General features: G+C 33.6%; 2 protein-coding genes across 2 annotated transcripts; one reads left to right on the forward strand and one right to left on the reverse strand.

The window, feature by feature from the left end:
- The first annotated feature begins 1218 nt into the window (after positions 1-1218).
- Positions 1219-3049, forward strand: LOC114305910 (RING/FYVE/PHD zinc finger superfamily protein). The gene is made up of 2 exons (XM_028251044.2): positions 1219-2693; positions 2804-3049. Exons 1-2 carry the CDS (start codon positions 1743-1745, stop codon positions 2855-2857), a joined length of 1005 nt encoding a protein of 334 aa, XP_028106845.2. The 5' UTR covers positions 1219-1742; the 3' UTR covers positions 2858-3049.
- Positions 3050-4544: 1495 nt separating this feature from the next.
- Positions 4545-12420, reverse strand: MPK19 (MAP kinase 19). The gene is made up of 10 exons (XM_028251042.2): positions 11835-12420; positions 10130-10538; positions 9740-9867; positions 8989-9048; positions 7805-7954; positions 7530-7685; positions 6699-6910; positions 6483-6584; positions 5848-6014; positions 4545-5262 (listed from the first exon to the last, which is right to left on the reverse strand). The coding sequence occupies exons 1-10, from the start codon at positions 11856-11858 to the stop codon at positions 4835-4837; spliced, it is 1836 nt and encodes a 611-aa protein (XP_028106843.2). The 5' UTR covers positions 11859-12420; the 3' UTR covers positions 4545-4834.
- Positions 12421-26414: the final 13994 nt, after the last annotated feature.

The following is a 26414-nucleotide window of genomic DNA, read 5'->3' on the forward strand; positions in this document are numbered from 1 at the left end:
CTTTAGCATCTACAACATATCTGCAGGGAATTCTATCGCACCTACATCGGGGCTGAAGCTTAGGCCCTCCGCGTGCTCCAGGCGCTAAGGAGTATGTTTAATACCAACAAGGGGCTATGGAGACTCGAACCCAAGCCTTGAGCGAAGGATTCGAAGGTCTTATCCACTGAACCAACCCCTGTTGGTGTTTGCCAATGCTATTATCTCTTAAATTGGTGATTATATACATTTAATCTATTGAGATTTGAAAAAAAAAATACAAATATCATAATTTTGATGTAATTATACAAATCTCCTTTTTAATGAGGTTAAAAAAATCAAAATTAATATGAGTGATATGAAGATACAATGATACAAACATAAATTGTACATTTCAATATAAAAGAAATGATAATATCATTTTTTCATTTATACAACTTACGAATTTTTGATAAAAATAGAATAAAGTATTATATGAATCATAACCTTCAGAGATTTTAGTGTGATTATGCCAAATTTATGAAGCTTATGGTATTTTTTTTATGAGTAAATTACAAATACAGCTTATGAGGTTTGCTTAAAATACGATTTGCCCTCTACAGTTTTAAAAATTACATCCCATCTCTTGAAATTTTTTATTTCATAACAAATAGCCAATTTTATTAATAAATCATAAAATCAATTAACAATTTTTAATGATGTTAGAAATTTATTTTAATTTATAATTCAGGTAATTTTATCATTATAGAGGAGAGTAGTTAAGAATTTCATTTTTTCAGCTAATTCTGTTAAATAAAAAATTCTAACAAAGGAATATTTGTAATTTTTTAAACCACAGAAAACAATTTATATTTTAAATAGATCTCAAAACTATATCTATAATTTATCATTTTTTTAAATATCACGAAAGATAAGTGTAATTTACCTTACATTTAATTTCAAGGATAAATTACAAATACACTCTTAAGGTTTACTTAAAATACAAAGGCTTGGTTTGGGAAGTTGGTTGACTTTTTGGCTTTTTGGCTTTTTTGGCTATTTTAGCCTGGGCTAAAAAGCTTGGTTTGGGAAGGGTTTTTTGGCTTTTTGGCTTTTTTGACTTTTTTTGTGAGAGAAGAATGTAATGATTATAGGTTGGATGTGATGTTTTGTTTGTTATGGCTAAAATAGCCTATTTTGTTTTTTGTGGCTAAAATAGCCAAAAAAACCTGAAAACCATATTGCCAAACAGAGGCAAAGTGTCCCATGTAATTCTAAAAATAAATCACGCCTTTGAAATTTATAGTTTCATAACAAATAATTTTTTTTATTAATAAATCATAAATTCAATTAATAATTTTTAATGATATTAGAAATTTATTTCAATTAATAATTCATGTAATTTTATTTTTTTAGTTAATACTTTTCAATAAAAAATCTTGACGACAAAATATTTATAATTTTTTAAATCACAAAAAACAATGTATATTTTAAATAAATCTCCAAGAAGTATTTATAATTTATCCTAATTTGACAAAATGGAAATGATGATTCATAGGATTAGAGAGGGCAACCGTTAATTTAACTTCCCGCCCAATTTAAACTAAAAACCAAAACCAAAAAACTTCTTCATTTCCATTTCTATTTTCTCTTTCCCGGGTCTTCCCACCTTCAAACTTCCCTCTCTCTCTCTCTATTGAAGCCTCAAAACCCTTCAAAATTTCCCCCAAAAACGTTCACAACCCAATCCAATCTCATCTCTCTCTCTCTCTCTCAACCCACAAATGGAGAACAAATTCCATGGCTTGCCTCCTCTCAAAAGATTCAAGCTTATGCGGCAACAACAAGAAGAAGAACGACTCGAAGACACCGTCTTGGTTTCATCACATCTTCCAGCAAAAAAGAGAAAAGAATGCCGAGATTCACCACTCACCACCACTTTCTGTTTGCCTGCCAAGAAAAGGGTTTTTGCATTTCACCCCAATTTCATCCCAGAAAAAACCATTTCACCATTCGACCTCAACATCGAATACAACCCACAATCTAACGACAAAGAAAGCGATTCACAAGAAGTAAATGATGTTCCAATTGCAACTGATAGCAATAATAGCATTCAAATCACTGAAGATTGCCCAGAGAAAGCACAAGATGAGGAAGAAGATGAAGACGAAGATGAAGATGGGATTGAATGTGCTGTATGTCAAAGCACAGATGGAGATCCATCAAACCCAATTGTGTTCTGTGATGGTTGTGACCTAATGGTCCACACCACTTGCTATGGCTCACCCCTCACAAAGGGTGTCCCAGAAGGTGATTGGTTCTGTACCCAATGCTTATCCTCCTCTAAATCACCCCAAACTGGGGATAAAAAGTCCTTCTCTTGCTGTCTCTGCCCGGTCGCCGGTGGTGCCCTAAAGCCCACCATCCACGGCCGGTGGGCTCACCTTGTATGTGCCCTTTTTGTTCCTGAGGTGTTCTTCACTGACCCAGATGGAAGAGATGGGATTGATTGTTCTAAGGTTCCTAAGAGAAGGTGGGAACAGAGTTGTTATGTTTGTAAATGTGCAAAAGGGTGTGCTATTGATTGTTCTGAGCGCAAGTGTGAAATGGCCTTTCATGTGACTTGTGGGTTGAAGGAAGAGCTTTGTATTGAGTACAGAGAAGGAGGGAGGAACAAAGGGGGTGGTGGTGTTGTTGCTGGGTTCTGTAAAGACCATAGTGAGCTGTGGAAGAAGGTACCCAATTTTTGGTTAATTAATGGGTTCTAATTAGTTTTTTTTCTTTTTTGGGTGATTGAAATTGTTGTCTAATGTGTGTTTTTGGATGTTTTGTTCTTGGTTTGCAGGAACAACAAACAGGGAAGTTCAAGATTGTGGCTAGGGATGAGCACAAGAAATAGCAAGATCTTGTGAGGTTCAATGGTTTTTATTATTATTATTATTATTTTGTTTTTCTGTTGCTAGAAATTTGGAAATGGGGTTTAGAGATGTTTCTTATTCTAGTTTAGTTATTTTGGTGTAGTTCTGTGTTAGGATGATTTTTATGCATGTGGTATCATGGATATTGATTCGATGTTGGTTGATATTTTGCATTTTGTTCTTTGAAATCTCATTTTATGTCGAAATTGACTATTTTCTGTACCAAATCTATCCCAACATTAGAGTTAAAAATAGATATATATCATGTCGTCAATGACACCTAGTATTATTAATCAACAATATAAGATGAACCCCACTCATAGTGAACTTTTATTAGATAGTGTGATATTATATTATTGGTATCACCATTCAATGATAGAAGAAGATTTGGGATAAAGGAACATAGTAGAATGAGATAGATGATTGATATTATCAAAAGAGTATTGTTATCCAAGACAAAAAAATTAAATTAAAATTTCAAGTATAGTGATGTGACAATCAATTATGATATTAAATGCAATATTCTTTCTTACATATTTTCTAATCAGTTGGGTTTCTTTCCTGTTGAAAATTTAACATGAGAGAATTTGAGAAGCTTATAGGACTTATTAGAAGTCTTGTTTTGATGATTTTAATTGTTCATTTTGTAAAGTTTTTAATGTATAATATTCATGAAAAAATTAGTGCGATTCAACAATTGTAATTTTTTTATTTTATTGCATTTGTTTTAAAAAAATGAATGACAAATATATTTTTGAAAAATATTATTCATTTTTTTTTTACAGACAAATTATAAAATGAAAAAGTTATAATTATCGAATTGGTTTAAATTAAAATATTCCCCCAAAAAAGAATTGGTTTAAATTTTTTTATGAATATAATATATCGAGGATCTTACAAAATAAATAGTTTGAATTATTAAAACGAAACTCGTGATGAGTTTTACAAGCTCTTCAAGTTTTCATATGTTGTGATTTTAACATGAGAAAAACACAAATTTTCTTATTATTAAATTTAGAAAATAAATTTATATACCATTTTTCTTATTGAAATCATATTCAAATCAGCATAATTGAATCTATAAAGATGCATTACCTATATATATAATTAATTTTGCGTAAAGCATCTCATTTAAAGTTACTTATTAATCACTAATATCATGTGATGTGACCACTGAATATGACAGCTGCACCCATTATGTACTCCAATAAGTCTATGCTATCGCATTGAATAGAAGAATCACATAAAAAATGGCCAAAATTCTCTTCTAATTACGGCTGTTAGTTCCTTAATATGCTTCAACTCTTTGTTTAATTCGTTTATAAATATAATTATTTTATAATTCCTCTACAAAATACATAATTTTATAATTTTAATATAATTATACGAATTCCTTTTATTAAGATTAAAATAAAATTAATACAAATAGTTTTAAAAAATAAAGATAAATAAAAAAAGATATATATTTAAGTATAAAAAATATTATATTATTTTTATTTCTATTCATATAACTAATAAATTATTGATAAAAAAAGAGTTAACAAATTATGTAAATTAAAACTTTAAGAAAATCAAATATAATTATGTTAAAATTATAAAACGTACTGTATTATTCAGTGTAATATGCCCAATAAAAAAAAAAAAAAAAACAATTAAGTGATTTTGGAATTCCATGCAACAAAAGAGAGCACATTATTTCAATGATCACCTAATCAGTTTTTCCTTTACAAATAATAAAATCTCTGTACACGAAATATTGGAAACTACCTAACCAAGAGAGAGGGCAATTGGAAGGGGAGACAAGAAACGAATCAATTTTCATTCACGAATTCAGTAATGCAACAATCCAAATAATTTTACAGGGACATAAATTAACTACTAAAAGTAACAGCCCCTCCCTCTTGTTCTTCAATTTTCCGTGTCAGCGGGGCAGGGTGGCGAAGACAAACAAATCTCCTCTAAGACAATCCGAGTTGAACAGCTCCAACCTCTCTCCGAGCAGCAACAGCAACAGCCGCGGCACCAATTGCCCCCAACTGTGATTGCTCCTGCAATAATTTTGCATTGATCGCAATTTGATCATTTAATTGGCTTGATTTGACTTGCGGTTGGTAATACGTGTTCGCATTGATGTCAATGGCTATCTGAGGTGATTGTTTGGTGACCCCGTTGCATTGTGCGGGCAGCTGTCTGGCTTGTGCAGAATTCCTGTCAATTTCTGGACTTGACTTTGCATGATTCACTGTGTTGGTCCTCGCAGCATACTGTGGGGATATGCCCTGAGGGACGACACCGTTTCGAAGAAACGCTCTTGCATCGTACACATCATTGATATTTCTGCCATTTTCATAAGGTAGAACTGGCCCTACCACTCTTCCTGGTTTGGCTAAAAGTAAAGAAATACAACTCCTTTAATACCCCCAATTGATAGAAACCCGACACGTACATGGAAATAATTGAAAGAAAACAACAAAACAAAACACACAATGGAAAACATAGCTAGAAAGGTGCATGTAAGTTGGCAAAACAGGGTATACAACAATCAAATTCCGATTCCACTAACAAAAGAGCTACTTTTGCTCCTCCATTTCCAAAAGCATAAATGTGAATGTCTGGTACTAGGGCCCACCAGGAATTTTTCACCTCTAAAATTATAAACACGATACTTAAGGTCCGGGGCCCTACTTAGTACACCTTCTAGTGTTTTCTAATAGCACCTTCCATTTACAACTTGTCAGACACAAATAACTTAAATAAAATGAAAAAATATAGATTATTTAGAAATTGGAGAAAGAGTGTTCTGCTTTTTAATTATCAAATTTCCAGTCATTCAAAGTTAAAATCAAGCAATCCCAATACTGTTTCAAACAATCCAGATCTTTAAAAACATAAAGTTCTTTGGGCTACCTGTTGACAACAATTGGCAGAAGAACTTGTTTACGATGTATGGTTAAAAAATTAAAATTCATACCTGCAGGCACCTTAGGTGGAGGGCGTGATGGTTTCACAAAATTTCCACCAGAAATTGCATCCGTTACTCTAATGCTATTACACGACTCTTCTGTAACTTGCCGACTACCACATGAAGCCAAATTTTGATTTGTTCTGGGAGGAACTGTACTCGAGTTAACTGTAGACCTGTAAACAAAAAACAAAGATTAAGAACTATGTCTTTCAGAATTGATATAATCTCCGGGAAAGAGATTGGGCTCGTTTGGGGCTGCTTATAGCTTTTTTTCTTCTTAAAAATTTTCTTTTGGAAGTCTCTGCCACTATACCACTTCTACTTATTAGCTATGAGGCAAATATAAATAAGTTGAAAAAAACTGATTATTTGGAAGCTGGGGAAGGGATACTTTTTAGCTTTCGCTTCTGATTATAGACTTTCAGTGTTAATAAAGCTACACCAAACAAGCCCTATATCATGCCTTGGCCATATTTAATTAGTATAAAAACCTTCTCACCACTGCTTAAAAGAATTAAAGAAGGCTATAGGTTCTACTTGCAGTAACTAACTTCCATTGCGGCCTTTTCCCACTAGGAAGGCAGCTTTGGCAAAAGGAAGGGGAGAGAGAGAGAAGGGGAGAGAGAGAGAGAGAGATGTACCGAGGGAGTGACACATGCTTCCTCTCCGGAGGAATTACGGGCCCACTTTTACCACTGTTTTCCTCAAGATACGCAAATTGTTTTCTAAATTGACCAATAGCACTGCAGACAATTGATATAACAGTTAAGAATCTGGGAAAAGAGCATAAAATGTGGAATAAAGCTACAAAAGCATAATTACAGTTCAAAGGTGCTTAGTTTAAAAAATTCAGGAACCTGGGATAAAGAAAATTGGGGCCTTCATTCCCAGCCAAGTAATCTTTAAGCAATTGTGGATGATATTCGAGTATCTCCCGAAATATTAGTTCCCTTATGTCCTCCTTCGTTACCCGTCGCCTCTCGAACTCAAACTCTAGCTTAGAGATTGGCTGACAGGAAGGTTCCCTCTCAGCTTTGGCTAGCCCCTTGAAGTAAGGATCAGCTAATGCCTAACAAAACAAATACATCAAAATTGTAGGTAAATATTACCATAAAGAAGTGTTTGATTGAGTTTTCAGAATTGGTTTCTGAAAAAAAAAAAAAAGAAAAAAAAAAACTAATTTGGTGAAGAAAAAAATAAGAAACACATTGGGTGTGTTTGGTTTGTGTTTGTAAAGTAGTTTTTGAGATAAAAAGTACGAAAACTTGTTTGGTTTGCCTTTTTTCAGAAATAGTTTTGAAAAATTGTTTTGGAAAAAGTTTTAAAAAAAATGATTGATTTGATGTGTATGAGAGAGAGAGTGATTTTGGAAAGTAGGTAACCAAACAAAATTTTGAGATTTTTTTTGAAAAAATTTGTTTGGTTTGATTATTCTTGAAAATTTGTTTGTAGAGAATTTTTTCCAAATTTTTTTTTGAGAAACAAACCAAACAAGGCCATTATTTTCACGTGATTTTTTTTTTCAGGGTGAATATAATTTTTAAAAATTTACAAATACATTTTGCGTTTATTTTTGTCAAACTAATTTTTAATTTTTCAGAAAAATTTCGAAAAACAAGTTCTACAAACTCAATCAAACAATACGAGAAATTTACATAACAAGCTACAGCTGTCAAGACACAACATACCTCTTCGGCAGTTGGCCGGTCCTTTGGATCAAATGCTAATAGCCGTTGCAGTAATCGAAGTGCTAAAGGATCTGCATTTGGAATTTTCTCAGAAAATAGCACAGGTTGCTTTTTACGCATACCTGTCAAGTATCTCCTTGCCTTCTCATTTCGAACCTGCAATGGTTACAGAAGAAAGCTTTTAAAAAAATACCTTCTAAAGAAAATTTTATAGCTATAAATTTTAAAGATATATATATTAAAAAATAACAAAGAAGAAGAGTAATGTGCCATACTCCAGAAATGGTATCTGAGGATGGAGTCCCAAGAAGATCAGTGATCAAATCTAATTGATGAACAACACTTTTACCAGGAAACAATGGCTTCCCTGTCAATACTTCAGCAAAGATGCAGCCAATACTCCAAATATCAATAGCTGGTGTATACTGCAATCCAGATGGCAACACAAATCAGACTATGTTACAAGCATTAGAAATATCACACATCGATTAAATCCCTTCACAGAAATGACATAAGCCCTGACACAGTTACCTGGAAGACAGAAATTTCAACTTCCAGGAGAATTCAATAGTCCTCCCTGAACAAGAATTATTTTAATCTAGGGATTACTACTTCGTTAAGGCACTCAGAACGCTTTTTACACATAAATTAATGCATTACTACAGTATTCAAGCCATAGCTCATACTAGTGACAGATGGTAAAAACGCCAAATTGTTAACTTTGTTAATAACCAAACAAAGGCAATAATATGTTATAAATTATGAAATTCAAAAACCATCTAAGATTTTGTTTACAGAACTATAGAATTCCCTGTGTATGCCTCAAGGCCCTAAAATATTTAGACTAAAAGAGCAGATCAATCACCCAGTCGATAATAAGTCGTGTATCAAGTCAACAAAAAATCATATAGATTCTGCAAGATCGAAAATGGTTTATGATAGACGATGCTAAGTAGTCAAGAAAATGCCTAGAACATCAATATACCAACAAATGGGATGATAAGCAGGAACAGCAGCAACAAAATAACATAATTTAATATCTAAACATTCATGAAGAATTAGATGTAGCTCCAATGGAAGGTAAAAAAAAGAGAAGAGACGGCACTTAAAAACAACAAACACATGAATGAAAAAGTGGAAGTGGCAGTTTTACAAGGTTTGATCACGTGGAACAAAACCAACAAAAAGATTTTACCATTACAGGGATATAATTATCTGTGCAATGTGAGGATAAGAAGGCCTCTAAAAAATGAGGCTGGCTGCCATGTAGAAAAAAGAATATGAAGAAAGGAATCAGTTTAAATAAGGACAAAGGAAAGACCTGAAAGCCTGATGCTATGAGAAAAGCCACAATAGGAGGTACAAAATATTAGAAACCACACAGCATAGACCATGCCCCAAAGCATGTTGCTAATGGATCTGAATAAAAGCATGCAAGACATGGTTAAGTGAGCTATACCTTTGAGAAGAATGATCCACACAGCTCGGGAGCCCTATACCATCTTGTAGCAACATAATCCTGCAAAGCATATTAAGAAGGAAAATATAAAATAAAATTAAAAAAAACAGCAGAAAGGATATAACACTGCAGGAGGAATTCTCAAAATGAAGTTTGAAAATTAAAGAGTATGCTTCCTTACAGGCATGTCAAACAAGCCCAATGTCACCAAATAAGTGGGGCTGCAAATGAACCGAGCTGTTCATGAACAAGCTTGGCTCGGTTCGTTTAGTAAATGAGCCGAATTCGAGCTCACATAAACTCAGCTCTTTTATCTTTGGGGTTATTTGGGAGGTGCTAGATCAATATACTTTTTGACTTTTTACAAAAAAAACGTGAAATATGGATTGGGTTTGAAGTGATGTGGTAGAGAGGCGATGTGACCCAAATAAGACAATGTGCTAAAATAGCATGTGCTATTTCAGCACATGCCAAACAAGCACTTTATTTAAATTATATAATAAATATATTATTTATATATTAAATAATATATAAATAGTATTTTTTATTTAAATAATATAAATAATATTTAAAAAAATTTATCGAGCTGAGCTCGAGTTTCATTAATATTAACGAGTCAAGCCGAGCTCGAACTGAGCTCGAGCTCAACAAAGCTCGGATAGGTTTGGTTCGGTTCGTTTGCAGCCCTACAAATAAGGCAAACATTTTGATATCAAAGTCACATGGTATTTAAATTATACAAATAACATACCGTCCAAAATATTGTTGTTGGTGTATCATTAAAAGCAACTCTTGCTAGTCCAAAATCACATATTTTAAGTTTGCAATTTGCATTTGCCAATATATTCTTTGGTTTAAGATCCCGATGATATACGTTTGCTGCAACCAAACAGCTTTGAATCAGATTAGATCCCACAAATAACTGATGTGACAGGAGAAGGAAGAGGGGGGTGGGGGCAGAATTCAGAAAAGGAGAGAGCTATAGACATGCATGGAGAGAGAAAGAGAGGTGCTAAATGCTAAGGACAAAACTAAAAAATGTGTTTTGCATAAACTATATGGGTTCATTATGTGAGAATAATCAGTGATGGGCTGCTGAGACAATAACTAGTCACCCTACACATTACAAAAGAATGGTCACCTGTATGCATATATTTCATTGCACGTAGCATCTGATACAGGAAAAACCGATGGTGATCATGTGTCAAGTCATCATTTGCTTTGATAACTTGGTGAAGATCAGACTCCATCAGCTCAAAAACAACATAAATGTCTTTGAACTCTCGCCTTGAAGGTGGCAGCATGATGCGCTTGATATCAACAATATCAGGATGACGTAAAAGCCTAAGCAATTTGACCTCCCGTAAGATTCGAATAGCATCAGAGATATGCTCAAAAATGTCATTAATTTTCTTTATAGCCACTTTTTCCCCGGTATGTGTGTCAATGGCTGAACAAACAACTCCATAGCTTCCTTTCCCTATAATTTCTAGAATTTTGTATCTATTTGAATCCCCATACTCAGTAAAGAAGTCCATCTCTTTTGGGCTCTGTACAATGATAAAAAACAAAAATGAGTCACATTCATGCATTGCCATCACCTACGAGTTACCAAAGGTGAGTCACACAAAACTTAGATAAAACAACTAATAAGCACTGCTTGATATGATAAAAAGATAATTGATTATATATGCACAAAATATATGATAAATCTTTTTCTTTTTCTTCTTCTTCTTTTTTTTTTTTTTTTTTTTGGGGGGGGGGGGGGGGAAGTATAATGCAAGGTAAATCATATAAACACAAAGCAAATATAAATCATCTTAAATATGTTGATCATGTAATTTTGAGAATTCAAGTAAAATATTTAAATGCATAACATTATTTAGTACGGAAATAAACCTCAAACATAGCTAATTATCCAAAGAGAATAAAATTACACCCATTGTCCAAACTTTCACTTTGCAGAACAAATAGAGTAGATAATTTACTTGATCAAATCATGCCATATGCAGCTTTCATAAGAGCCAAAACAAATTTAAGCTCGCTCCCCTAAACTGCACTAACTACTAAGCACTATAAGTTTATTTCCAAAAGGATGGAAAACTTTGGATTCCAAGGGTGTACACAATTTTGAATGCTTACAGTATTTTTTAATTACTAGTCTTTTGTAAGTGAGCAAAAGATTTGTGCAATACATCCAGTCAGTGAGCGCTTTGTGTTTGTGAGTACAGTTAATGGGTATTTGAGGGTACCACTTATATATACTGGATATTTTGCATTAATAAATAATTCTTTTATTCGACAAAGAACAAAATATAAAAATACAAACCAGATATATATAGATATATATTATGCTCATTTTGGTAGCCAAGAAAGCTGGAAAAACACTCAAAATTAGTAAATAATTCCAACTCTTTTCTGGACCAATTCACGCAGGAGAAAGTTAAATAACATCAACTCTAACTAAACTTAAAACCAGAGTTTTTGCATTAAATTCAGTCAAAGAAGTTCTAGATTTTCTAAATTTTATAGCGAAAGAATCAAAATCCCAATTACCTACAAAAATCTCAGCAACTAAACAGATCAAATCAATATAACCAAAAGATCGAAATTCTCAATCTACAATAAAACTAATATTAAGTTCCAAGATATACACACATAAAGATTCTTATATGCCTTCACTAACCCTAAACCACACACACAACAAACAAATGCAGAAATGCAACCAAGATCTCATCTTTCTTCCAACAAATTTGAAGAAAAACGAATTCAGAGAGAGAAAATCAAGATCTCCTCTTACTTTAACCAAATATAAAATTCTAGAGAGAGAGGTGTGAAAAAGTAACCTTCTTTCTCTGATCTTGCTGCATCTTTCAAAGACCTCTCTGAATTCAACGCCACAAGAAACAAACTCTCGTCTTCCTCTTCCGATCAGATCAGAAAACCCTAGAAAAATTCAGTGCAAAAAAACTTGAAAGAGTTAACGAATCAGCCGCATTTGCCCCACCGACAGGTCCGAATGACCAAATCACCGCAATCTCTCCTTATTCTCTCCCAATTCTCACTCTCAAACATACAACACACCTTTCGCCACCAACCACAACCACCTTACTCATCCAATTCTCATACCACAAAATTCAAACTCTTCCTCCCAACTACACATGCATCGTCAAGAAAACTATTCAAGTTCCCAAGAAGGAATTCGAAGGACAGAAAGAGGGAGAGAGGGTTGGAACCCTAGGGTTTGGAAGATCTGATGGCGGAGGAGAGAGATCCAGAGATCAGAGAGAGAGAGAGAGAGAGAGAGAGAGAAGGACGTTAGAGAGAGAGGTTCTTTATAGGACTTAGGGGAAAATGTTGTTGGGGTTTTCGGTTTTGATTTCTTTATACAGAGAAAGAGTCTACGGTATGTTACCGTGTGCGTACAGTAATGCAGTCTACGGAGAGCGGTGGTCGTATATTGTAATTTTGACGAATGCTTTGTCTTATTTCACTGTTGCCGATTTCTAAATACTTTAAAATAGGAAGCTTTTATTTGAACACATAATAGATACTTTTTGCACGTCCTCTTCATTAAGTGTGTATATAGTAAGTTTGGTGTGGATAAATAGAAGCTCCCTTTAAAGTAGGGAGCTTCTATTTACATACAGGAAAATGAGCCGTAACTCGAAAATCTTGGCTCGAAATTGGCTCGAATGTCATTTTGGACGTTTTGGTTGGTCTGAAACAGAGGAGAAAGAGGGAAAGAAGAGAGGAAGAAGAGAGGAGAAGAGAAAGAGGAGGGGAAGAGGGAATGGAGAGAAGAGAGGGTCCCTCCGCTTCTGCCGTCGGCCGAGCCCCTCTGCTTCGTCGCAACATCAGCGATCGTCGGAGCACCACCGCCGTCGCCTCCGGTCCCGCCAAGCCCCTCTCCTTCGTCGTAGCACCACTGCTGTCAGCCGAGCTCCTCCCCTTCCTCCTCCTCCTTCATTCTCTTTTCCCCCTGTGATTATGCCCCCTCCAGTCCTCTTCCTCTTCCTTCTCCTTCTCCTCATTCCTTCTCTTCTCCTTCTCTGTTTCTGAAATTGGATTCGAGCCAATTTCGAGCTCGACAATTTGAGCTACGTAGCAATTCCGTTACACACACCACTTCCCCTTTCCTTACACACTTAGCCTCTGTTTGGGAAGAGGCTTTTTGGACTTTTTTGGCTAAAATAGCTACAAAAGACAAAATAGGCTATTTTAGCCATAACAAACAAAACATTACATCCAACCCATAATCATTACACTCTTCTCTCACAAAAAAAGCCAAAAAAGCCAAAAAAATGCTTCCCAAACCAAGTTTTTTAGCCTAGGCTAAAATAGCTAAAAAAGCCAAAAAACTAAAAAGCCAACTAACTTCCCAAACCAACCCTTAATGACATTTTTTTTATTACATTTCCATCCTAAAATAAAATTACCAAAGTATCCCTTTCTTCTTCAACCAAAACCCTAACCCTAATACCCAACACAGTCCCTCCCCTCCGGTCATCTCTTTCCTCAACACCGTCCCTCCCTTCGTCGCCTCCCTCCGTCGCCTCCCTTTTCTCGAATCGAAGCTCCACTCCACCTCATCGTTCGTCGCTCATTCACCCTCCCAACCACCCCTGTAACCCCTCACTTCGGAACACAACACCACTGCCCCTGCAGCTCCCACCCCTTCGTGACCCTCAATTCTGCACACCCACAGAGAAAGAGAGAGAAAGAGAGAGAGAGAGAGAGGAGAACCTAAATCTGAAAAAAGACTCATTCGGAAATCAACCATCGAAAAAATGGTCTCTATTCGGAAATCAACCATCGAACCAATGAATTTGGTTCAACCATCAACATCCGAACAAAACATATTGATTCGACTATCAACCTCCGAAACCCCATTTTCGTGACTCAGAGAGAGAGATTGAGGGGATGAGGTGGGGGTCACGGTAGTGTCGCCGGTGGGTGGAGGAAGGGGTGAGGATGGCGACTGGAAGTGAAAGGGAAAGGGAACGGTGGTGTTGCGTCGTCGCCGGCGCCGGCGCGCTGGTCGCTGGTGTGGAGGTGTGTGGATTGGGAGTGTTGGAAAATTGTGTGTATGAGGATATAATTGGAATAAAAGTGTGTGTAATAAGTAAATTTTTATTTTTTATTTTTAAGGTGTGTGAACTGAGAATAATATATAAAAAGTGGAATAGGTGTGTTCAAATAGATGCTCCCTTTAAAGTAAATATTTATTTATTTATCAAACTAAAGTAAATATTTATTTATTTATCAAACTATTATAGGTTTTCTAGTTTTATAATGTATGCAACGAGTGTGGAAAAAGATTTTGGGAATACTATATATTTATATTTAGCTTCCCGTTAGAATGGTCGACATTTTAATTACATACTTTATCCGTTTTAAAATATTACTTTTTTTAAAAAAATTAATTTTTTAAAATAGTATAATTATTACATTTCAAAAGTATATAGTGTATTTGGTTTCAGTTTTTTATTTTTTGTATTTTTTTGTTTATAATGAATATTTTTAAAATTTTAAACAATTTTTCTACTTTTTTTTAAATGCATCTTAATATTTATGAAAAATATTTTAAAAAATTAATAAATACACAAAAATATAAAAAATATACTGAATATATATATATATATATTTTTGGTATTTAGTGAATTTTTAAAGATTTTTTTCATAAATATTATACTTTTTAAGTGTATTTATGTTAGGTGTGTCAAAAAATTTAAAAAAAAAACTTAAAATATTAAAAAAATTCATTGAAAACAAAAAAAAATACGAAAAATAAAAAAGTAGAGTTTTTTGAAAAGTGTTTTCTGGAAACCAAAACCAAACAAGCTAATTATCTTTTAACTTTTTTTAAGGATATCAATTGTCATAATTAATGAATTTAAAAAAAGGACAAAATTAGAAATTCATGTTATTTTAGTCATTTTTTTTTGAAGAGAGACTAATATTTTGAGACAATAAAAAATAAAATAAATAACTGATATTTTAAAATGGAATGAGTATTATATTTTTGCTAAAAAAAAAAGATTGATAGTTTTTTTTAATCTATACTGTGATATTAAGTATTAGGGGTGTTCAAATTATCCGATCAACCGAAGAAATCGAATTAAACCGACATTTTTGAGTTGGGTTGGGTTGGTTTAGTTTTTGAGAGCGTTGATTTGGTTCTAGATTTTCCAATCATTAAATTGATAGGATTAGGTTGGTTACCTAATTACTCTATTAAAATGGATTTAATTACACATAAACAAAGGAAGTATTAAAAACTTGAGTCACATTTCACAAATGATTTAATTTGTATTGATCGTATTAATGAATTTAATTTTTATTGGTTACATTTATGCTTTAGTTTGATTTAATTTGTATTGACTTGAATTAAATAAATTTTTTCTCTTTGTTTGTGTTGTGTTTAAATGTAAAAAATTTATTTATTTTAATTATTTTTTATTGATTAATTTACTTATTTTTAATATAATGGAATCGTGTTCCATCTTGAACTAACCCGAGCTACATTGGGTTGATTCTAGTGTATGATTGGTTTGATTCTGGGTCTAAAAACTTAAAACCGATCATGATTGGGTTAGTTCTAAATTTTGTGTCAAACTGAACCAAATCGACCCATAAACACCCCTATTGAGTATACTACTATATTAAGGGGTGTTTTGGAAAGTTGGTTAAAAGCTGACGTTTTGGCTTTTTTGTCTTTTAATGGGTAAAAAATATAAAAGGTGATGTGACCAAAAATGAGTTAAAAGTAAAAAGCTAGTTTTAACCATTTTCCCAAATGAGCCCTAAGTAGAGATTGGACATGGTGCCCAAGTCTTTGCTTGTTTATTCTTATGCCACGTATATCTCATTTTTCTATGAAAAATAAAAAAATTATATAGCTAGTGTATGAGAAGTCCAAGCCTTTACTTCCTTCTCCTTATGCCACGCGTCTCTCGTTTCTCTATAATAATAATAAAAAAATTATATAAAGAAGTGCACGAGAAGTCCAAGTCTTTGCGTATTTCTCCTTATATATGTGATGTATCTTATTTCTTTTTGAAAAATAAAAAAAAAATTATATAGAGAAATGCACGAGATTTGAAACCTTAACATTTAGCTTAAAAGAGAGTTTTTTCTATTTGAGCAACATACATATAATGACATTAATTTATTTAACAATTATTTTTATTTACTTGAAATGTATACGTATCGTGTGTGCTAACTCTTAGTTTATTTATAATGACATGACATATTCATATTAGTTTTAATTTATTATAAATTTAATCATGTAAGATTCTTATTTATTTTTTATTTTTATTTTTTGATTCATAAGAAAGAGTTAACACAGATAAAGTTTAACAAAACAAACCTGGGATAATTTAATTCCTACTAGAGCCAACATTCATCATATCAGCTATTAACAAAGAAGATATGGAGCTAGGTGGATCTTCTAGGAAGATGAGGTGTTCCTGTTGGTCAGCTCCTATATTGCCATAGCATCTGCGCTTTAATTAGCTTCCTTGGGTATGGCTTCAATTGAACACTGGCATCTTCTTAGGAGGAAGTTGGCATCTTTAACAAGTGCTTTCAATCATGAATTTGCTTCAGCTCCATCTGGAATGAGCTCCATAGCCTTTTGGGAGCCTGTCTCAATTGAGGTCAAGTTTGACATGATTGAAAAAAGATAAAAAGTCAAAAAGTCACTATCCTATTTAAGTCACATCATCTTATTTAAGTCACATCACCTCTCTAACACATCACTTCAAACCCAATCCAAACCAAACCCATATTTTATAAAAAGTCAAAAAATACACTCATTTAGTCTTTCTAAACTAGGCCTGAATGTTAGCCATTCCTTTTTGCGTCATAATAGTTAAGCCTCTCTAGATGCTCCAAAGCTCAGCCTCTAACTTGTGCAGTTGCCTAGGTAAGATTCAATTTTATTACTATCCCATTGCGAGTGAATTGTGAATTTTAAATTGTGAGTTTGTAATATTAATCTTTTGCTAATTGCACTAACTTTTTAATTTAATTTTATTTTTTTGACAATATTCATATTATCCTTCGTGGCATCTAACACTGATAAATTTAATCATTAAGTGACTAAATTATTTTTAAATTTAAAAAATGATAAAATAACTGCTTTGGTTAAAGCAATAACAACGCTTCTTTGACTACAAGTCCTTTGTGTGCATAGAGACTACGGAGAGATATAAAAGAGCTACATCCCACTATTACCATATCAAGGAAAGAAATTAGCGTCGACTATCTCTCAAAATTTCATGAACTCACTTATTATAATGATATTAGTTTAAAATATTTTCAAATTATACAGATTCGTTCTTAATATTTTTTTTAAAAAATATATTAATAATGTTATAGACTTTAATAAACAAATTTGCTTGTTATATACATATATATATATATATATATATATTCTTTTAATAATAAAATGTCACATCAATTCTTGTGTATATACAACTACTTATCACTATTATAGCCAGCTAAAAAGAAACGTTAGAGTTATGTGCACAAAATTTATACATAAAATATACTTACATGAAAAATATGTGGTTAGTCGCATATTGAATGAATTTAGATTATACATTAAATATTTTGAACAACATTGCTAAAAAAGAAATAAAAGGCTAAAAAGGCTCCCACGTGACATGAGTACCTCCATGCTAAAGAGATGCATTCGTGGCACCAAATATGAAACCATTTCTTAAAGTTAAAAACTAGCTTTTTTTTCCTGTACGTTGCTTGAGGTATGGTCTTATGAATGATGTATAATTATGTGTTTCACCACTCAAAAACCTGAAAACAGAAAAAAGGAAAAAGAGGAAAGAATTTTGTAACTTAAGATCATATTTAATCAAAAGTTAGATGTATTTCAAGTTCAAAATTGAATTTGATTGTCATTTTTGGATTTCTCTGGTCGATCACAAGTCTCATTTTGATAGGAGAGACTTCTCTAGTCCATTGTGTGGATTGGAGCGTACTGCTGAGCTCGTGAGATTCACCACGAGTCCCGTTTAGATAAGTTGAACCGTTAATGTATAGAGTTCGTCAATTATTTTATGTCTACAAAAAATCATATTGAGCGGATATCGATAACCCATTGATCGAAACATATTTTTGTCAATGGTAAATATGATTTTAAAAATAAATTGTTAACCAAAATGTGTTCCGATCAAGAGGCTTCCAATATTCAATCAACGTGATTTTTTGCAAACATGAAATAATCGACGAGTACTACACAGGTTTCGATCATCGAAACAGGACCCGTAGTGGACTCCACGAGTCTAACAGTATGCTCTAGTCTACACAATGGACTGGAGAGAAGCTTCTTCCTATTTTGATAATATGAATTGTTCAATTTTTTAGGACTCTCCTTCTATATCATTAATGAAAAAGTTAGATCGATCTAATAATGGTAACATTTTCATTTTATCGTGTTTGTCTAAAAAAAATAAATGATTTGAATCGTCTATTTTTCATGACTTTCTGTGTATATCATCTATAAAAACAATTAAATTGATCCGATAATCTATTTTATTTTGGTTTTTGATTAGAATAATGTTACACATCGTGAAATAAATATTATGAAAAGTTTCATAAAACTAATTCAAAAATAATTGCATAACATGCAATAAACATTACAAACTACTTCAAAAATAAAAAATCTTCATAAAAAAAAATTTATAATATTTTTTTTTGTGTTACTTAGCATTATTTTTTTGCTTATGCATTTCATTATCTTTTACCACGTGTCTTCATTATAATAATATCACTAGCCAAAAATATCAAACAAACTTAAGGAAATATTTCGAAGTACAAAAGGAAGGGGAAAGGAAACGCAAGCGATATGCATTCATGCTACTGAATGCTGAATCATGTGCTTCCACTAGCTACATAAAAAACAGGACAAACCACTAGAGGAATTTTTTATTTTATTTATTTTTAAAGGAAAAAGTAAGATAATGGTACATGTATATCACTTGCTCTCGAGAGAAAAAAAAAAATGTAACGAGTCTATTATGGTAGTGTAATTTTTTCTTTTACATCCATATGGGCTTCATTTTTATAACTGTTGAGCAGAGGTAAACATGGTTCGGATTGGATTGATTATTTTTGGAGTGTATTCTATATTTTGTCAATGCGAATGGAAGCACATCAACGTATATATCAAAGAGAAAAAATTATTAGATATAGATTTACGTGGTTCGGTTAAAACTAACTACATCCATAGAAGATAGAGTTTCTACTATGAATAAAATAGAGAATACATGTGAAATGACTAAAACATTCAAAACCTACACTACTTCCCGAACCCCATACTAAAGGGTAGTTGAACCCTCACTCATCCGGTACCCACAGTATTTTCTCTCTCACCCCTTACATATCTATTTTTTACCAAACCTCAATCCTTCAATCTCTCAGAGAAACCATGTAGTCCACATGACTATTTATAATAGTCTATCCATAATAATCCTAATTTCTTACAATTAGATAAACCAAATTCTACACATATTAGGTTTTCTAGTAGATTCTGGACTTTACAATCATAACCCAAATACATGTATAAACCAACTAAATAATTGTTTAGAACCCACTTTTATCACAAAGGTGGACTAATCCTAACAATTACCCCTTCACTCATGTGGGGTAAATGTTATATGCATCATTCAACCTAGATGCCTTGGTTTGAGAAACACTCCACCTTCACCTAAAAGATGTAGCACCTCTATAAATAAGTACTCACGTTATTTGCACCTCACACAATAGTGCTTAAATGTGTTCTTTGTAGCTTCCTTTGTCTTCATAATCAAGCCCATGAGAACTGCTGCACCTCTCCAAGGTGTCTTTACTGCCACAAACCAAACCTTCATAGAATAGAGGCTCGCGTCCTCCCTCGGTGTATACTATCTTGTCACAAAACTATCTTAATTTCTATGTCTGAAACTTTCTTTTGTGAACTATCTAACAACACCTTGTCTTCTTCTTGGTGGCCACGAAATATTATTGCAACTGTTGCTCACAACTGTTCACCCGTAACTCATACTACTCGTCTGATGCTTGACCGTACCTTGCCTTTTGTCACAACATACTCTAAGAGCTTGTATAAGTTGCCAATCATGATGCCCAATCAGAAAACACTGTCTGATTATCCCTGCAATGAATGAACTTCCTAATTGATTGAATCAAATTACTCCTAGATTACCCTTGATCACCTGCGGTCAAACCCAATCACCTAGATCACCGCTGAATATGTCTAATCTCTTTAAATCTGTTCAGAATATGAAAATTCTGACTGTACCGATGAATCATCAACCCCTGAAAACTTTGAGATCTACTTTGCTATAATTTTTTTTTTCTTTTCTATATCACTAGAATTTCTTTCTCCTGTGCAAGTCCTCTGTTTGTAATAACCACACCCTCTGCCAACTATACTTAGGATCAGTAACCTTTAGCTCTGATACCATTTGTTGAGATTTATACAACATCCTGTTGGACAATCTTCACTGTATTTAAAAAGATTAAATTCTGTTGTGCACTAAATAACAACAAGAATATAAAGAAATAAAAAAAAATGAGAGAATTTGTTTGATTACAAAAATCAAACTATAAATAAATAAATAAAAACAGATTTTATTTTGTTACAAAAAATAAAATTAAAATCTGATTTAATAAACAAATGAAACAGAATAATAAATTAAACAACTTACTTGATTAATTTCTTCTAATAAATATCTGATCAAGTCCAGTGTTTGACACTGTATTCTTAAGACAGATTCGTCCTTTCCACGGTGCTTTCAGAGTGTGGACGTCTATCTCCCAAGATGAAATGATCAACTACAAACAATAGCAGCACTACAAATTGTTTGCTTAACGAACACACTAAGTGTTTATACTCTTTCTCACAAAAATTAAATGCATCAAAATGAAGAATAAATTTGCAGAGGTGAAGTACGAATTTTTTGAATATGTAAACATCAAATGAGGGCTGTCCTATTTATAGATGTAGTGGTGGCTGCAGGTTTTGAATTAAACAGGTGCAAACCTGTTTGAACAGGTATGATTGGTTTTGAATTTAAACAGATTTGAATCTGTTCAAAAATTCAAACAGATAAAAAATGGGAAGGGCCCTGTTTGGGTGTATAGTAAAACCGGACCAGTTTATTTCCGGAATTAATTTGAATTCTGGATTTTATTTTACCAAAAAATAAAAAATAGGTATTGGGCCGAACAAGCCCAACCTAACCTCACACCACGCACAAGTCCAGCCCACCCGACCGGACGGACAGCAGCGGCGGCGCGCGTGTGCGGTGATTTTTGGGTCTAATGGGTCTAGCCCATTTTGCCCATAACTTCCCTCTCTAAAACACTTGGGTACCCCTTGGGGCACACCCCAAGTTCCAATCTCATGCCTTATAAACCCATTCAAAACTTCCCACCAAATCAATGTGGGACAAGCCTTATTCAAACCTTTAAGGATTTTTCACCAAAACTCCATTTTCATGGAGCATACTTTGGCTTCAATTTTCCATTCACTCGGTAATGGTTTTGAGCAACCAAATATACCATGTAAATCACAACGCGGCATAGAACGCGTTACCACTTTGACCTGCGAAAATCGACTCACGGGGCCCACCTAAAAAATAGACCAAACTTTGAAAAAAATTCTGTTATTAACTCAGAATTTCTAAACCATTTCCAAAAATCCCCCACATGAATGGAATTTGATGACAACGGAAATGCAACAATATGCAAACTATATCGAAAAAGTATAAGTCGAAAATATTTTGCATCAGGATAGGTAGCTTTCGGCCTTAAACCTTCCCTAGTGATAACCTATCAGACTTACTAGCTAACCAATGAACGCGATGCCTTGAATTGTGTAGCCGTTTGTGTAAGCCAAGACAATAGATTTCACACAAAATATCTTCTAACACATCGTGGTTCTCACTGTTGTGTTCATTTTGGCCTTGAACGCTCCTGGTTTTCATGAGTGTTTCTAGAGAATTTAGCCTTTTCATTCTCATAGAACTGGCCCCAGTTCGACACTTATATAGGTGATTCTTATTGTAAGTATCTTTTATACTTGTCTTGATTTTTATACCTAAATCAAGATATAAGTAATCATTAAAAGCAAAGTTTATCCTTACACCCCTACATACAACATATGTTGTAGATATCACTCTCACCATAGGAATGGGTAGGGAATTTAAATCCCTTGGTGATTTCTGGCAAGCCACACATAACTTAGTTGTCCCTTTGAACTTAGTTCTTGGGATCTCCAGTCATATAAGTAGGGTTACCATTATGACGACTTTTATGTAATAGGCTTTAATCCCATCTCCTTTGATGAACTATACACTAGCTCTTTTGTCAAACCTTTTGTTAACGGATCCGTAATATTCTCTTTAGATTTTATATAATCTATTGAGATTATTCCGTTTGACAACAATTGCCTTACGGTATTATGTCAACGATGAATATGTCGTGACTTACCGTTATACATATGATTCTGTGCCCTGCCTATTGCAGATTGACTATCACAATGAATGCAAATAGCTGGTACAGATTTTGGCCACATTAGAATGTCTTCTAAGAAGTGATGAAGTCATTCTGCTTCTTTTCCTGCTCTGTCTAAAGCAATGAACTCGGATTCCATTGTGAATTATGCGATGCATGCTTGTTTCGTGGATTTCCAAGAAACAGCAGCGCCTCCCAGAGTAAAGACATATCCACTAGTGGATTTTGAATCTTTAGTAGTCGATATCCAATTTGTATCACAATAACCTTCAAGTATTGCTGGATATCGAGTAAAGTTCAAACCATGATCACGGGTGAATCTTAGATATCTAAAAACCCGAATGATCACCTTCCAATGATCTTCTCCGAGGTTACTAGTGTACCTACTCAATTTACTAATAGTATAAGCTATATCAGGACGAGTACAATTCATTAGATACATTAGGCTTCCAATGATTTGAGAGTATTTTAACTAAGACACTACATCATCTTTATTTTTTGATAAATAAAGATTGATGTCTACAGGTGTTCTAGCTAAATTCATATCATTCTTGATAAATTTACCAAGAATTTTCTCAATATAATGTGATTGAGATAATGCATATCCGTCAGATGTTTTAGTAATTTTCATTCCTAATATAACATCTACGACCCCCATATCTTTTATATCAAATCTTTTGTTAAGCATTTGCTTAGTTGATTTGATCATGTTTTGACTACTTCCAATGATAAGCATGTCATCCACATAAAGACAAACTATGACATATCCTTGGTCAGTGTTTTTAACATAGACGCATTTTTCATGTCATTGCTTAGGTGCTTGTTTTAATCCATAAAGAGATTTTACAAGCCGACAAACTTTCTTTTCTTGCCCCGACACTATAAACCCTTCGGGTTGCTCCATATAGATCTCTTCATTTAGATCACCGTTTAAGAAAGCTATCTTAACATCCATTTGATGTATTTCTAAATTAAACAACGCTGCTATAGAAATAAGCATGCGAATGGATGTTATTCTTGTTACAGGGGAATATGAGTCAAAATAGTCCAGACCTTCCTTTTGTCTGTAACTGTTTACTACAAGTCTTGCTTTATACTTGTCTATTGAACCATCTGCTTTCATTTTTCTCTTGAATATCCATTTATATCCAAGAGGTTTAGAACCTGGTGGAAGATCCACTAATTCTCAAGTATGATTTTGCATAATGAATTCAATTTCATTATTAACAGCCTCTTTCCCCAAAGGTGCTTCAGGACCTGTCATTGCTGCCTTAAAGCTTTGAGGTTCATTTTCTAACAGGTATGTCAGAAATTCTGCACCAAAGGATTTTGATTGTCTCGTTCTCTTACTTCGTCTTCGTTCATCATCAGTTAAATCTTATTGGTCAATATCATTACTAGTCTCTTGTGTTTGATTGTCATTAGTCTCTTGACTTTGTGTACAATCATAAGTTATTTTCTGTGAACTTAATTCCTGTCATTTCTTGTAAGGAAAGACATGTTCAAAAAGCACAGCATTCCTTGACTCTATAATAGTGTTCACATTTATATCAAGTATTTCTGATTTATAAGTCAAAAACCGATATGCACTACTATTCTGAACATAACCAATAAACACACAATCTACTGTTTTTGGTCCAATTTTAGTCTTTTTAGGAACAGGAACTTCAACTTTTGCCCAGCACCCCCACACTTTTAAGTATTTGTAGGAAGGCGGTCGACCTTTCCACAATTCATAAGGAGTGTTGTTGGTTTTCTTGTGGGGTATTCTGTTAAGAACATAATTAGCAGACAATATTGCTTCCCCCCACAAGTTCTGTGGTAAACCTGAACTTAGTAACATGGCATTTATCATTTCTTTAAGGGTTCTATTTTTTCTTTCAGCAATTCTATTTTGCTGAGGAGAATAGGGTGTTGTAGTTTGGTGAATAATGCCATGTTGTGCACAAAATTCATTTAATGGTGTATCATACTCACCACCCCTATCACTTCTAACCATTTTAATGGTTTTACCAAGTTGGTTTTCAACTTCTGTTTTGTAGAGTTTAAATATTTTTAAGACTTAATCTTTACTTCTAAGTAAATAAACATAACAATATCTTGTGCAATCATCGATAAATGTCATGAAATACTTTTTGCCTCCTCTAGTTTGAACAAATTTTAGATCACATACATCAGTATGAATTAATTCTAGAGATTCGATTTTCCTTTCAACCGATTTAAATGGAGCCTTAGTTAGTTTCGCTTCTACACAAACTTCACATTTATGATTAAGATTAATTTCAAACTTTGGTATATAATCCAAACCAATTAATCTACGCAAAGCATCATAATTTATATGTCCTAATCTACCATGCCATAAATTCGACTCAAGAATATAAGCAAAAGATGTGTTATTCTTATTCATAGCAACTTTTGGTACAACTGTCATTACATTCAATTTAAAGAGACCATCACTCATGTATCCCTTACCAACATACATATCACTCTTTGTTAATATAGATTTACCAGACTAAAAAACAAGCCTAAAACCATTTTAACTTAACAAAGAACTAGAAACTAAATTCTTCCAGATTTCAGATACATGCAGTACGTTATTGAGGGTCAGTTCTTTCCCTGATGTCATCTTCAAGATCACTTTTCCTTGTCCAGCCACTGTAGAAGTAGAAGAATGTTCCATGAAAAGTTGTTCACCATTTGCAGCCTCAATGTAGGTAGTGAACATCTTCTTGTCCGCACATATGTGACAAGTTGCTCCTGTGTCAACCCACCACTCTTTGGGATTTCCAACCAAGTTAGCCTCAGACACCACAGCAGAGAGGTTGATGTCATTCACCCTGTCAGAGATGTAATCTAGTTCAGTTACATTGGCCTGATTGGTAGCCTTCTTGCTTGTACTTCCATGATCCTTCTTAGGGTGGCGGCAGTCAGAAGCTCGATGTCCGGTCTTGCCACAGTTATAGCATTTTTCTTTGAACTTCTTGTTGCCATTGTTGTCGCCTTGTTTAGGACCATCTCCAGTAAACTTCCTCTTTTTGTTATGTGATTTATGAATTTGTTCAACCACATTAGCCTTGGACTCAATGGGATTTTTTCCATTCCTCTTTTCAGCCTTTCGGTTATCTTCCTCAATTCTCAGTCTTACAATAAGTTCATCCATGGTCATCTCTTTGAGTTTATGTTTTAAATAATTTTTGAAATCTTTCTAAGCCATTGGTAATTTTTCCACTAAAGCAGCGACTTGGAAAGACTCGCTCAGAGACATACCCTTAGAATGAATATCATGTAAAATTAATTGAAAACTTTGAACTTGAGAAATTACCGTTTGGGAGTCTACTATAACAAAGTCCAGAAATTTACCGACAACAAATTTCTTCGTGCCGGCATCCTCTGTCTTATATTTCTTCTCCAAAGAATCCCATAATTCTTTTGCTGACTTCAAAGGACTGTAAACATTACACAGCATGTTGTCAAGGCCATTGAGGATGTAGTTTCTGCACAAGAAATTTGAATGTTTCCAAGTATCTACAGCGGCAACAACTTGCCGATCACTTTCACCCTCTTTAAGTGTTGGAGCCTCTTCGTGGAGAAACCGGACCAAATTAAGAGTTGTAAGATAGAACAGTATCTTCTGCTGCCATCTCTTAAACTCAGTACCGTTAAATTTTTCTGGTTTTTCTCCATGATTTATTGGTACATGAACATGGTTCTGGATAGAGACCGGTGTCGGTGTAACAATTGGAGTACCACTACCAGTTACAGTTTCAGTTGTAGTAGCCATAATCTCTTATTACAAAAATCAGAAAAAAATTAAAACACAAATTAATTTTCTAGTTACTAAAACCAAAAAATAAATTATAACGCAAAATAATTTTATTTTCCTT

This window comes from Camellia sinensis, chromosome 7 (assembly GCF_055761805.1).
Source record: "Camellia sinensis isolate YWXY chromosome 7, ASM5576180v1, whole genome shotgun sequence".
In the NCBI taxonomy this organism is placed as follows: Eukaryota; Viridiplantae; Streptophyta; class Magnoliopsida; order Ericales; family Theaceae; genus Camellia; species Camellia sinensis.

Excerpts from the sequence above, each read along its gene's own strand:
- MPK19 (XM_028251042.2), bottom strand. The coding sequence starts at position 11,858 with ATGCAGCAAGATCAGAGAAAGAAG. Across the intron at positions 6,911-7,529 it reads ACCGGCCAACTGCCGAAGAG|GCATTAGCTGATCCTTACTT; the intron begins GTATGTTGTGTC and ends TTGTTTTGTTAG. Across the intron at positions 6,015-6,482 it reads AAGCATGTGTCACTCCCTCG|GTCTACAGTTAACTCGAGTA; the intron begins GTACATCTCTCT and ends TTTTGTTTACAG.
- LOC114305910 (XM_028251044.2), top strand. The coding sequence starts at position 1,743 with ATGGAGAACAAATTCCATGGCTTGCCTCCTCTCAAAAGATTCAAGCTT. Across the intron at positions 2,694-2,803 it reads ATAGTGAGCTGTGGAAGAAG|GAACAACAAACAGGGAAGTT; the intron begins GTACCCAATTTT and ends CTTGGTTTGCAG.